This window comes from Bos grunniens, chromosome 5 (genome assembly GCF_055505025.1).
Source record: "Bos grunniens cultivar Pamir isolate PY7600 chromosome 5, Bosgru_T2T1.0, whole genome shotgun sequence".
In the NCBI taxonomy this organism is placed as follows: Eukaryota; Metazoa; Chordata; class Mammalia; order Artiodactyla; family Bovidae; genus Bos; species Bos grunniens.
Window position 1 is genome coordinate 108,311,127 of NC_141169.1, and position 12,513 is coordinate 108,323,639.

The 12,513-nt window shown below is 58.5% G+C and overlaps 1 protein-coding gene across 9 annotated transcripts in view; it reads left to right on the forward strand.

Annotated features, from left to right (window-relative positions):
- DDX11 (DEAD/H-box helicase 11) overlaps positions 1 to 12,513 on the forward strand; it is a 32,917-nt gene that overhangs the window by 19,437 nt on the left and 967 nt on the right. For 2 of the 9 annotated variants that reach the window (XM_086402432.1, XM_086402439.1), the window contains 20 exons: positions 1,014 to 1,059; positions 1,845 to 1,952; positions 2,143 to 2,230; positions 2,615 to 2,829; positions 3,378 to 3,530; positions 4,535 to 4,581; positions 4,894 to 4,973; positions 5,797 to 5,841; positions 5,934 to 6,001; positions 6,444 to 6,482; positions 6,646 to 6,757; positions 6,854 to 6,985; positions 7,454 to 7,566; positions 9,811 to 9,883; positions 10,167 to 10,270; positions 10,840 to 10,989; positions 11,244 to 11,491; positions 11,817 to 11,901; positions 12,130 to 12,208; positions 12,352 to 12,506. In XM_086402432.1, coding sequence (XP_086258558.1) covers positions 1,014 to 1,059; positions 1,845 to 1,952; positions 2,143 to 2,230; positions 2,615 to 2,829; positions 3,378 to 3,530; positions 4,535 to 4,581; positions 4,894 to 4,973; positions 5,797 to 5,841; positions 5,934 to 6,001; positions 6,444 to 6,482; positions 6,646 to 6,757; positions 6,854 to 6,985; positions 7,454 to 7,566; positions 9,811 to 9,883; positions 10,167 to 10,270; positions 10,840 to 10,989; positions 11,244 to 11,491; positions 11,817 to 11,901; positions 12,130 to 12,208; positions 12,352 to 12,506 — 2,140 coding nt within the window. Of the gene's footprint in view, positions 1 to 1,013; positions 1,060 to 1,844; positions 1,953 to 2,142; positions 2,231 to 2,614; positions 2,830 to 3,377; positions 3,531 to 4,534; positions 4,582 to 4,893; positions 4,974 to 5,796; positions 5,842 to 5,933; positions 6,002 to 6,443; positions 6,483 to 6,645; positions 6,758 to 6,853; positions 6,986 to 7,453; positions 7,567 to 9,810; positions 9,884 to 10,166; positions 10,271 to 10,839; positions 10,990 to 11,243; positions 11,492 to 11,816; positions 11,902 to 12,129; positions 12,209 to 12,351; positions 12,507 to 12,513 lie in introns of those variants that run through there. The other 7 variants (XM_086402436.1, XM_086402440.1, XM_086402434.1 and 4 more) reach the window with 6 other exon arrangements.

The window sequence follows — 12,513 nt, forward strand, 5'->3', positions numbered from 1 at the left end:
GATGATCATATAATTTTTTTTATCTTTCATTCCACTAAGTGATTTATGACATTTATTGATTTACTTATATTGACACATCCTTGCATCCGAGGGATAAATCCTACTTGATCATGAAGTATGATGCATTAACATGCTGGTTTGCTGATGTTTTTATTGAGGATTTCTGTGTCTGTAGTCAGTGGGGATCTTGGCCAGCAGTTCTCTTTTCCTCTGTGTCATTATCGACTTTGGTATCAGAGTGACACTGGCCTCATGAAATAAATGAGTTCGGGACTGATCCCTCCTCTTCGGTTTTTTGGAAGCGTTTGAGAATGATTGGCATTACTTCTTTGTTTGGTAGAATTGACCAGTGAAGCCACCTGGCCCTGGGGCTTTTCTGTATTGGTAATCAAAGGCCTGCCCTGAGCCACAGGTTTCAGCACCTGGACAAGAACTGACACTTGTGACCCCACCCAGGGCTAAGGTGCCAGGCTGCTCTCCACACCCCATCCTGCTCTGGGGAGACAGGAGCAGCTAGTGCCCCACAGCCCTTCCTACCCATCCCTGGATTGCTGGCCTGCTCTCCTGCTCCTTGCCTGGAGGCCCCTGGGGGACATGGTAAAGAACTCGAGTGCACTTTGTCAATATTCAAGCAGAAAGTGCACCTCAGGGTCCAGCCAGGCCCCTGATCCTGCAGCTTAGCCTCTGTGGCTTCGATGCCCTGCGTCCTGAGATGCCAGCCTCTGAGGACACGCCCCCCTGGTTCTGACCCACAGGATGTGCTTTGCCCCCTCCCACATCCAGCCCCTCATGGGGGTTATGCCAACTTTGTCCTGGGTGGCCTGTGGTTTAAATCCCAGAGTTGTCCGAACAGCCCTTCACGGACCAGGAGGCTGGCCCTGTTGATAACTCCTCTCTGAGAGCCTCGGGCAGTGCACACTAATGCCTTTTAAAAACGTTGAATTTCTGGGTGGATAAAAACAAAAACTGAAGTCTGAGAAGACTTTTTCCGTGTATGTGTGTTTTCCTCTCAGAGTGGACGTGGATGAGGATGACCTGGATGAAGAACACGTAACGAAGGTGAGACACAGGGTCCTGGGTCCCAGGTGAGCCACCCAGGTCTGCGGATGAGGCAGGAGCCTCGTCTGCATGTCTCCAACCCCCAAGTTTCCGGGTACTCACTGGGCAGGGCCCCTGGGAGATGCCTGCGTCCCAGGGTGTCGAAGGGCAGCCTCTGGGCCAAGGGCCCAGGTCTCCATGGGGGTGGGGGGAGGGTGGCGAGTGCTCTGCCCCCTGTCTCCAGGGGGTGGTGGGTGGTGGCAGGCCCCTGTCCTTGGTCTGAGTGTGCATTTGCCTGGGGGCTGGGAGCCCTGTATGGTTCTCACGGTGCTCCAGCTTTCTGCACTGAAGACTTTTGGTTTTCTCTATTGACATTAGATATCCCCCCCTCTCCTTTTCCTCTCCTGGTTCTCAGAGGGGCTCAGAGAGAACTGAGCTCAGCCTCCTCCTGCTTTATCCCACCCAGCCCCCAGCCCCTGAGCCCTGAGAAGTGTGTGTGGACCCTCACCCCCACCCCCACCCCTCTGACTCTCAGAGTCCTTCTGGTGTCTGAGTTACCACTGAGGGGACACTCCCTCTCCTGACATGACCTAGCCCTGCAATGCACCCGAGGCAGAAGCCGGACGTGACCCAGGGGCAGGGGTCACCTGGGGTCTGCTGGCGGTGGGGGGATGGGGGGTGGTCGCCTTCTTTAGGTCTGAGTCCTGGCTGCCCTCCCCGTTCTCTTGGCCTCTTCGGCCCCGGCCGTCCTCCCTGTGTGGAGTGTTTGGAGTGACGGTCTCCCCCGACGCCCCCTCCCCGGGCAGATTTACTACTGCAGCCGGACGCACTCCCAGCTGGCCCAGTTCGTGCATGAGGTACAGAAGAGCCCCTTTGGCCAGGACACCCGGCTGGTCTCCCTGGGCTCTCGGCAGGTGAGAGCCTGGTGCCATCCCACTGGTTTCCATCCCAGAAGGCAAAGACCACCATGGGGCCGAGGCGGGCCTCAGGGCAGGACGGGCCGTGCTGGCCCCTGGAAGGAAGTGGGAGGGCGGGCAGGCCTCGGGGCTCCCTCTGTGTCGCTCAGGCAGCCCCGTTTCTCTTGCCCTCTCCTCGGTCTTACAGAACCTGTGTGTCAATGGGGACGTGCGGAAGCTGGGTTCAGTGCAGCTGATCAATGACCGCTGTGTGGAGATGCAGAGAAGCAAGCATGGTAGCTGCCGACGCCCCAGGCCTCTGGGACCCTCATGCAGCCCAAGGCGGTGCTGGGAATGGAGAGGGGAGTGGCTCCAGGGATGCGGGAAACGGTGGGAGTGAGGGCAAGGCAGACCCGCCTTCGTTCCTAAAGAGCCTCACGTGGGGAAAAGGGGCCTGTCTGCCTTTTAGTCCAGATCTAGCCCAAAACCCTGGCTGAGAGATGGTTTTGTAGGCCTTTTCTAGAAAGACAGTAAAATGCCGGGATGTTTCAATGAGACCATAAGCAGCAGTTCTGGAAGGTCCATAGGCTCCGCCCCGTGGGAACGGGTCTGGATGGTACAGAACCATTCCTGGCCCTGGGACAGCTGTGGCTTTCTGCCTGTGCCCCTGTGCCCCTCAGAGAGGAAGAGCATCACTGAGGAAGAGGAGCCCACGAGGAGGAGGCGGAGGCAGGAGCCGAGGGCTACCTGCCCCTTCTACAGCTACGAGCGGCTGCAGCTCCTCCGAGACGAGGTCCTGGCGGGGGTGAAGGATGTTGAGCAGTTGGTGGCCCTGGGCGAGGAGGCTCAGGCCTGTCCCTACTACGGGGGCCGGTTCGCCATTCCCGCAGCCCAGGTGAAGACCAGGGGTTGGGCAGTGGTGGTTTTATGTGAGATAGTGTATCGAGCCCATTTTGCAGATAAGGAAACTGAGGTTGACTTTCCCAGAGTTGCACGGCTCCAGGACCAGAACCCAGGGCTGCCTTGGGGGCACAGAAGGGGCTCTGCAGCCGGGGTCCCAGCCTCCTCCCCCAGGTCCCTCCCCACTTCCAGGGGCACAGAAGGGGCTCTGCAGCCGGGGTCCCAGCCTCCTCCCCCAGGTCCCTCCCCACTTCCAGGGGCACAGAAGGGCCTCTGCAGCTGGGGTCCTAGCCCCCCCACTCCACGACTGCCAGTGGTCCACTGGGCTCCAGCTTTATCTGTTTCCTATTTGGTCCACACAAGGCTTTCTAGGCAGGGTTTCGTGTTCAGTTCACAGTGTGCTGCTCTAGCTTTCTCCCTTCTGTGTCCCCACATATGTTCTGGGCGGGAAGTGGAACCATGCACATGGCTGCAAGGGGGCTGGGCCAACGCCCCTGGGGAGGAAGGGGGTCCCACCCCCTCAGTTCCTCTCTCCCCCTCCAGCTGGTGGTACTCCCCTATCAGATGCTGCTGCACGCACCCACCCGCCAGGCAGCGGGAATCCGGCTGCAGGGCCAGGTGGTGGTCATCGACGAGGCCCACAACCTCATCGACACCATCACCAACATCCACAGCGTGGAGGTCAGAGGTTCCCAGGTGGGTGGGCCTCCGTCTTCCCGGGCCAGGGCCTGCCTGGGGTTGAGGGGCAGGGCGTGTGCTGAGCTGAGACTGGGACCCCCCAGCAGGATTTAGGACTGGGCCCAGCCCGGCGGTGGGCACTCTGCGTGGTCCTCCCTGGCCTGTGACCCGAGGCCTCCAGGTCAGAGTGGCAGCGTGTGAGAAGCGGGTCCTCACGTGGCTGGATGTTACTGTTGACACTGCCGTGAGGGATGCTAGAGATGGTTGACAGCCGCTGTTTATTGCTTGTTATGTGCCTTGCACCTCGTTGGCGGGGCTCCCTGACTCTGCATCGGGCTGGTCCTGTTAACTCCGAGAGCTGGGAGTCTGAGGGAGGTTAAGCGCTGTCCCTGAGGGTTTCCGTGGTGGCTCAGACAGTAAAGAATCTGCCTGCAACATGGGAGACCTGGGTTTGATCCCTGGGTCAGAAAGATCCCCTGGAGAAGGGAATAGGTAGGTACCTACCCCAATATTCTTGTCTGGAGAATCCCCATGGACAGAGGAGCCTGGTGGGCTACAACCTATGGGGGTCGCAGAGAGTTGGACACGACTGAGCGACTTTGACTTTGAGGTCAGTGGGTTTGACCACTGGCTCCTGATCCTTAAGCCCATATGATGCTCCCCTTGACAGACCTGGGCCAGGCTGTGAGGGTTGCCCTGAACCGTCTCTCTCAGCAGACAGCGTGTCCTTCCCGTCCCAGGAAACACTAGCAGAGATGTTCTTTACGTGCGATTATTGCCGTCTGGCCTTTTCCTGACCCTCACTGGATGCCCCAGCAGCAGTCTGCCTCCCCCGTCTCTCGGCCCCACCAGCCGAAGGGCCTTGAAAACCCACACGTTGGTCTGCCCCAGCTCCCCCTTCATTTCAACTGCCCCGAGTGTCCTGAGCTGGCATACTCAGGCGTCAAGGGGTCACTGGCACCGCCCAGGGCGGCTCGCCCAGGTCTGCTCTGCCCTCTCACCTGCGCTGTCTTCTCCCCCAGCTCTGCCAGGCCCACAGCCAGCTGCTCCAGTACACGGAACGATACGGGTGAGATGCTGCCTCCTAGGCGGGTGCGAAGGCCCCGCTCAGCCCTGGTGCCCCAAAGCCTACCTGCGAGAGTAGGCATCGTGGGGTGTCTCTGGCCTGGGCTCAGAGCGGTGGACCTTCACCTCCTGGTTCGTTGGGTTTGCATCCCACTAGGCCGTGGAGGCCTTGGGCCCCGGCCAGCCTGTCTTCTGGGAGACCTGGCTGCGGCTTATGCCCCAGTTGGGAAGGCAGCAGGCAGGAAGGCCTCAACTCGGGACCAGGAGGGGAGTTGGGATCCCCTCCACTGATGTGCTCAGGCTTCCCCCCTTCCAGGAAGCGCCTGAAGGCCAAGAACCTGATGTACATCAAGCAGCTCCTGTATCTTCTGGAGAAGTTCGTGGCTGTGCTGGGCGGTGAGCGGCCTCCCCGTCCCCTCAAGCCTGGTGGAGCCTGGACCCCAGATGCCAGTCAGCACCCCCAGGGTTCCCGTCGCAGGCATCGTCTCAGCCATTGGTTTAGGAATCCTCATCTGTCCCCACTTAGATCTTTTTAGAACCTGGATGTGTATGCTCCTGTCCCGAGTCCTTTTTACTTGGCCAGGCCCTTTCCTCGGGTGGCAGCACCCATCACGTGTTGTGCTATAAACGTGTGTGTGACCCTGTTGGTGCTGGGACTCAGGCCTCGGTGCTCCCACAAGGAGGGTGGCATAGGCGTGCTCACCCTCAGGGCAGTAACTGAAGCCCGGAGCAGGGGCATGGCCGGCCGCTGGTACATGAGCCCAGTGAGAGGGACTGGAGTCCCTGGCTCCTGGCCCCACGCTCCTTTGTCTTACTCTGTGCACCAGCATCCCTTTACTAAGTCCCTTTACCCATAGAAGCTGAAGTGCAGAAGGGCAGGGGAGTTTCCAGGGTATCTCTCAGCTCGGCACTCTTCACTCAGTCTCTGCCCTGCAACCTGGGGGTCTCCTGCTCACGCCTATAGGAATGGGGGTGGGGGGGGGTCCCTGTCCTTGCCTTGCAAAGGGTGACATCGCCAGGCTCGAGCTGTACATGCAACACGTGGGTCAGACCTCTGGGCCCCTGGGACATCCTGCCCCCCTCCAATGGGTCCTTTGGGTGCTATAAAGGGCAGAAGACCCCTTCAGACAGCAACGTTCTTGCTCGATAACTACAGACCAGAGGGAGAAGATGGGGGCCAGGCCCACTGTCCTGACCTGTTTGATTCTCTTTTTTTTAGGGAACATTAAGCAAAATCCCAACACACAGAGCCTCTCGCAGGCAGGTAAGAGCGGGAGGCAGCTGTTGGTGAGCTTCCCTCCGGGATGCAGGCCTTGGTCCCCGGGGGGGACGTCTGGCCCACATGTTTGTTCTCAGGGACAGAGCTGAAGACCATCAACGACTTCCTCTTCCAGAGCAAGATCGACAACATCAACCTGTTCAAGGTAGGTAATCAAAGGTACCCGCTTTGGGGGTAGGCACCCCCAGGCTCCTTTATTACTCCCCACCTGTGGGCAGGACTCTGCATCAAGACCGTGGAAGGAATCAAAAGTGAGTTCCTTCCGTCCTTGAGCATCTCAGAGGTCTGAGGGTCAATGGGATAACTTAACACACAGCTCGTGTCAGGAGAGGGGTCGTCAGCTTGGGGTGAAGGGTCACTGTGATGACAGCCGCACTTTTCTCTGTGATAAGCTGGTGCTTCCAGGTCCCCCCTTTCTCCTCTCTGCAGTGATGGGGGCAGTGGCAGAGGAGAGGCCCCAGGCAGGAGGCTGACGTGGCCACAGGAGGCTTCAGGCACTGGGGGTGGTGGGCCCACTCCCAGGCGTGTGGAAGGTCTCTCTCCAGCTGTGTCCATTTTCACAGCCCTCTGGCCGTGTGTTTTTGCAGGTGCGGCGTTACTGTGAGAAGAGCAAGATCAGCAGAAAGGTACCCGACCCTCTGCTCAGCCCGAGGCTGCCCCGTGTGCCCCTCCCTCCTGCCCTGCAGAAGCACCAGGGCACCTGTCCCCGTGTTCACTGGGGGCAGCTTGTGGGCAGGCAGGGAGGCCCATCCGTCTCCCCTCACGGCTGCTGCTCTCACCCCATCCCAGCTCCTTGGCTTCACAGAGAGATACGGGGCAGTCCTGGTGCCCTCCATGGAGCAGCCCAAACTGTCTGGCTTCCAGGACTTCCTGCAGAGCCTGCAGCCTGGGGTGATGGCGGGTGAGTGGGGACGGGCAGCCTGGGCTGCGGCCTTCCTCACATGCGTGGTCTCTGTCCCGTCTGGAGTCGCTGACCCTCTTCTTCTGCTCCATGCAGCCCCTGCCGCCCCCGTGGAGGTTGGGGAGGACCGGTCTCCGCGGCCTGCTTCCCCGCTGATGCATGTTGAAGGCTTCCTCGAGGCTCTCACCACTGCCAACCAGGATGGCCGGGTCATCCTGAGCCGCCAAGGTAACTGGGAGGAGCCGGGCTTCTTCACCTCCAGTTGGTGTTCATATCTCGCTGGGTTAGGACAGGGAAACGGCCGCCTGTGACCCGTGCCGGCAGTCGAGGGGGCGAGGAGGAGGACGCAGACGTGCTGGGCTGCTGGCCGGCCTCGGCGAGGTTACCTGAGAAGCCGCGCGGCCCGGTGTGAAGGTCAGGGGGGCTGCGTTGGAGTCGTGGCCCCATCATCTACAAGCTGCGTAACTGGGACCAGTTTCTCCCCGAACCTCAGTCCCTCGTGTGGGAAGGGAGACGATTGTGCGTCTCCCTCGTGGTCGTCCTGGGGACGAAATGGGTCTCATTTAAAGAGAAAGCGGCATCTGTGTGGCTCCTGCGTGGACCCGACTGGACACCATCTTTGTCTCAGACAGACGGAGGTTTTGGTTGGCGTGCACCCACCCACCCTTCTCCACGTGGCTGTCTTTTTGTCTGCAGGCAGCCTCAGCCAGAGTAGCCTCAAGTTCCTGCTCCTGAACCCAGCCGTGCACTTCGCCCAGGTGGTGAAGGAATCCCGGGCGGTGGTCATTGCGGGGGGCACGATGCAGCCGGTAAGGACACGGCCCAGCCTCGCACCTGGATATTGGGAGGGGAAGGGTCCCTGGCCCATAGGGCCGGGGGTGGAAGGGTAGGAGGGTGGGGTGGGCGTGCAGCTTGAGCCGGCCAAGCAGCGTCCACCAGGTGGCGTTGCTGTTCTGTCTCTAGGCCAGTGTCTGGGGTCAGGCAGACCGGATGTTTCTGCAGCCTCTTCTCCAGAGAAAGCCATCCTGGAGCTTCAGACCCAGGATGCAGTGGCTGTCCTTTGTTGTACCCACCCTACATACAACTCTCTTTCTCTCTTATAAACTCAAGTTTTAATATACACATTTTAGGGGAGTCTAATGGGAAATCAGTAATAGGTGGTAATCCCACCAGGAAAAGACTGATTTTGGTGTACGTCATTACTACAGAATTTGAACGTGTAATTGTCACAGACATACAGACACATTTTGAGAACAAAAGTGGTGTCTCCACACTCTGCTATTGTCATTTGCTTTTTTCACTCAGCAGCAAAACGTCTTAGGCGCTTTTCCTTGTCGGCAGATTGGCATTTATCCTGCCCAACTCTGGCTGCGCTGTATTCCGTTACGTGACTGTGTTGTTATATATGACCGCTCTTCAGCGGACAGACTTAGGACTTGGTTTTCAGAAGCTGCGAATCCACAGTGATGTTTCTGTATCAAAGCCAGTCATTTTACTTGACTTTACACAATGCCTGTTAAGCTGCAGTTTGGTTTCTTACAGCACATTAACATCATTCTTTGCTCTGTCCCACAAGGTACTTAGAACGGTTGTAAAATTATACCAACACTCAAACAAACTGTGGATTGAATTCGTTTACCTGCGTTTATTCTTTGCCCTTGAAGCTCCCCACCAAGGCAGTGTGGTCACTAGGCGTGCAAAGCCACTTGGGAGCCAGCTCTGCTCTGTGCAGTTGTGCTTTGAGTTTGACAGGTAGCCAGGCTTTCTTGGTTTGTTTTCAGTTTCACAGTTTGCCTTTTTTACTTTCCTGTGTTCTAAGAGATGTCCGCATCCGCATGGTTCAGAAGTCAGAGCTGTAACAACACATACTCAGTCTCACTACTGTTCTCTCCAAACTTCTGTTCCCTGTTCCCACAAGTAATCCTTTAATTAGCTTCTGATCTGTCTCCCCAGTGTTTCATTGTGTGTGTGTGTGTGGTGTGTATGGGTATCACTCCTCAGCCTTTTGACCAACATGAATTATATTATGGGGCCTTCCCTGGTGGTTCACTGGTAAAGAGCCTGCCTGCCAATGCAGGACATGGAAGAGACGCAGGTTCGATCCCTGGGTCGGGAAGATCCCCTGGGGAAGGGCATGGCAGCCCACTCCAGTCTTCTTGCCTGGAGAATCCCATGGACAGAGGAGCCTGGCGGGCTACAGTCCATAGTTCACAGAGTTGGGCATGACTGAGCAGCTTAGCACAGCACAACAACTATATGTATATTTTTTTTTTTTTGTAAAAATGAGCAGATACTTTCCCTTGTGCTTTCCTACTTGCATCAGCGGCAGCACGTGCAGCCCTGACTTCCCCGGCACGCCCACCCTCGTGCACGGGCTGGTCTGCATCCTTCCCGGGGCTGCACGTCCTCTGCTGGGTGGAGGCAGGGTCGCTCCTTCAGCCAGACTCTCTCTCGAAGTACAGATTACAAACAACCTCACGGGAATAATCCCCGTGCGTATGTTTGGTTTGTGGAGCTGTGCTTCCGGGGAGATGCCCAGATACGGGATTATGGGTTAAAAAGTAAAAATTGTCTGATTTGTTAAGTGCTGTCAAAGTCCCCTCCCCAGGAGTTGTTCTGCTCCGTATCCCACCAGCAGCCTAAAAGAATACCTGTTTCTCCAGAGAGTACTCAAATTTGGGGAATTTGCCAGTTTGATAGGTGAAAAAACCTGGACCTCTTTAAAAAATACAAATGTGTGTGTCTTCTCACTACAGATTCTTACTCAGTAGTTTGGGCTGGGCTTGACCATGTATATATATATATATATTTTCCAAATAGTGATTCTGTTGCACAGCCAGGGCTGAGACCCACTCTGCGAGGTTGCTGAATTTCCCCCGTTGTTCCCTCAGGTGGTTGGAATGAGGCCGCCACCGGCTATCATTAGTTTTGTCTTTTCTTTCAGCGAATCTGTTACCAGGCTTTCCCTTGACCTCTCCCTCCTGTTCTTATGCACTTGCCCCCTCCCGGCCCAGCCCTCTGGGAGGTGACGGTGTTGGCCTTGTGGTCTGCAGGTGTCCGACTTCCGGGAGCAGCTGCTGGCCGGTGCCGGAGTGGAAGCGGAGCGAGTGGTGGAGTTCTCCTGTGGTGAGGACCCAGGCCCGGGGCGGTGGCAGGGGGCCCTTGTCACAGTCCAGCCGTGTGTTGTGACCAGCCAGGGGCTAAAGCCATGGCGGTAGGGCTGGGGGAAGGGGAGAGCTTCTGGCCCTGAGTCCCTCTGTCTGCACGCGGAGGCCTGGGCGTCCCAAGTTGGTTCTCCGTGGGAGTGGGGCAGAGGGCGGGTGCTGGAAGTTGCTGGTCTGGGTCTGGGAGACAGGGCTGGGGGTGGGGGGCGTTCTCCATGGACTTAGCCTCACTGGGTCTCGCCCAGGTCACGTGATCCCTCCAGATCACATCCTGCCCCTCATCATCTGCAGCGGGCCCTCCAACCAGATGCTGGACTTCACGTATCAGAAGAGGGGGCTGCCTCAGATGGTCAGTCCAGCCAGCGTGCCTGCCGGTGGCCTTCATGGGGCTGGAAGATGGATTTAGGGCTGGGCACTCTGGCCAGTCCCGGGTATTCAGGCTCCGGGTCTCCCATCTCAGGTGGCACAGGCTGAGCTGTGTCTGTGTGGATGTCCACCAGGGAGGGACTGAGCCGCCCCACCCTCACCCTTTAGCAGAGTGTACGAGCAAGCTGCTTACTACCTTGGTTCTCTTGCCATGTGGCTCTGTGGGTGCCACCTGGGCAGACATGGGAGTCCTGGTCACAGCTCTAGGGGCTCACCTGGGCGGGTGTGGGGGTGCCAGGCATAGCTTTAGGGTCCTGGCTGGGCAGGGATGGGGGTGCTGGGCACAGCTCTAGGGGCCCGTCTGCAGTTTTCTGTGCCCGATTTGTCACAGAACCATCAGCTGGGCCTGTGGTAGGGAGGGTGGCACACGACCCACTGAGGTGGTGCCGCCTGGCTGCACCCAGTAGCCGATCGCAGCCACCCTGGCCTTGGTCCGTGGGTTTGAGCCTTCCGGGAGGGGCTGCAGGATTGGCTCTCGTCTTCCCTCCCTAGATGGACGAGACGGGCCGCATTCTCTGTAACCTGTGCAATGTGGTGCCAGGAGGGGTGGTCTGCTTCTTCCCCTCCTACGAGTACCAACACCAGGTCTGCGCCCACTGGGAGAAGAGCGGCCTGCTGGCCCGCCTGACCATCAGGAAAAAGGTGAGTGATCAGCACTCAACCACCTGAGAGGATGGTGGCACTCAGAGTTCCTCCTGGGGTTTCTCATGTGCGGGGCCTTCCTTTAGTGTCTCATGCCTACTTCCAGTCCTGATACCAGGCCATGGCGGGGGGGGTCCCTTCAGGACCCCGGCTCTGTGGGCTTTTCCAGTCCCCACAAAACTTTAAGGCTAAGAGTGACCCAACACCCAGGCAATCTGTGACCCTTTTCTGGGAGGTGTTCTGTTTACCTTCAGATATTTCAGGAGCCCAGGAAAGCAAACAGGGTGGAGCAGGTGCTGCTGGAGTACTCCAGGTGCATCAAGGTGAGGCTGCGGGTCCCCAGGGCCCTGAAGGGGGCGCCCACAGTCTGGCGCTACAGCTCTGGGCTGGTGTTCCCGCAGCACTGCGGCCAGGCCCGGGGCACGGAGACGGGTGCCCTGCTGCTCTCCGTGGTTGGGGGGAAGATGAGTGAAGGCATCAACTTCTCTGATGACCTCGGGCGGTAAGCAGTGGCTTCTCACCCCTCGGGCTCTGACTCTGCACCTGGGCTGACGGCTCACGTCCACAACCGCGAGGGGCCTGGACTCACCAACTCTGGATTGGGCCCTTTGGGGCCAGCTGGAAAACCAGGCTGCCCTCAGTGGATCAGGACTTGGTTCCCTGGTCTAGACTGGACGTCTGGGCTGACGAGAGAACTTGCTCCAGGTGGCAGGGATGAGGGGAAGGAGAAGCCAAAGGAAGCTGGTGACGGTGGGTGAGGACAGGCCCCTCGTCCTGGGCCTTGGGAACCGCCCACATGCCCCAGCTCATGTGTGCCTCCACCCTAGGTGTGTGGTCATGGTGGGCATGCCCTACCCCAACATCATGTCTCCAGAGCTGCAGGAGAAGATGGCTTACCTGGACCAGACACTTGTGAGTACCCCCGTGCCTCCCACAGCCGCAACTACCCCTCGACGTGTGTGCCTGTTTGCCCCAGAGGGACGGACGTGCTTCCGTACTTCTGGGTGTCTTCGTGCCGTCACCTGTTGTATTGGCTGCTGGTGCCCATGAGGCCCACTGGTCTCGCCCCAGAGCCTCGGTCAGTCATGACCTCGAGGGAGGCAGACATCAACCCTGATGGGTCCTCTCTGCCCTTCGCAGCCCAGAGGTCCAGGCCAGGCCCGCCCTGGGAAGGTGCTGGTGGAGAACCTGTGCATGAAGGCTGTCAACCAGTCCATAGGTGAGCCTGGGGTGGTGCTGCTGGCAGGAGGGGTGGCTGCGGGCTGAGGTGACAGGAAGGAGCAGTTTCACCTGCGTCTCTCCGGCCTGAGCACTGAGCAAGGGGAGGGGCACAGTAGGAAGACCCGTCCCCGTTCTGTCCAGGCAGGGCCATCAGGCACCAGAAGGACTTTGCCAGCATAGTGCTCCTGGACCAACGGTACGCCTCCCCAGCCATCCAGGCCAAGCTGCCGGCCTGGATCCGGGACCGCGTGGAGGTCAAAGCCACCTTTGGCCCTGCCTTTGCTGCTCTGCGGAAGGTCAGTC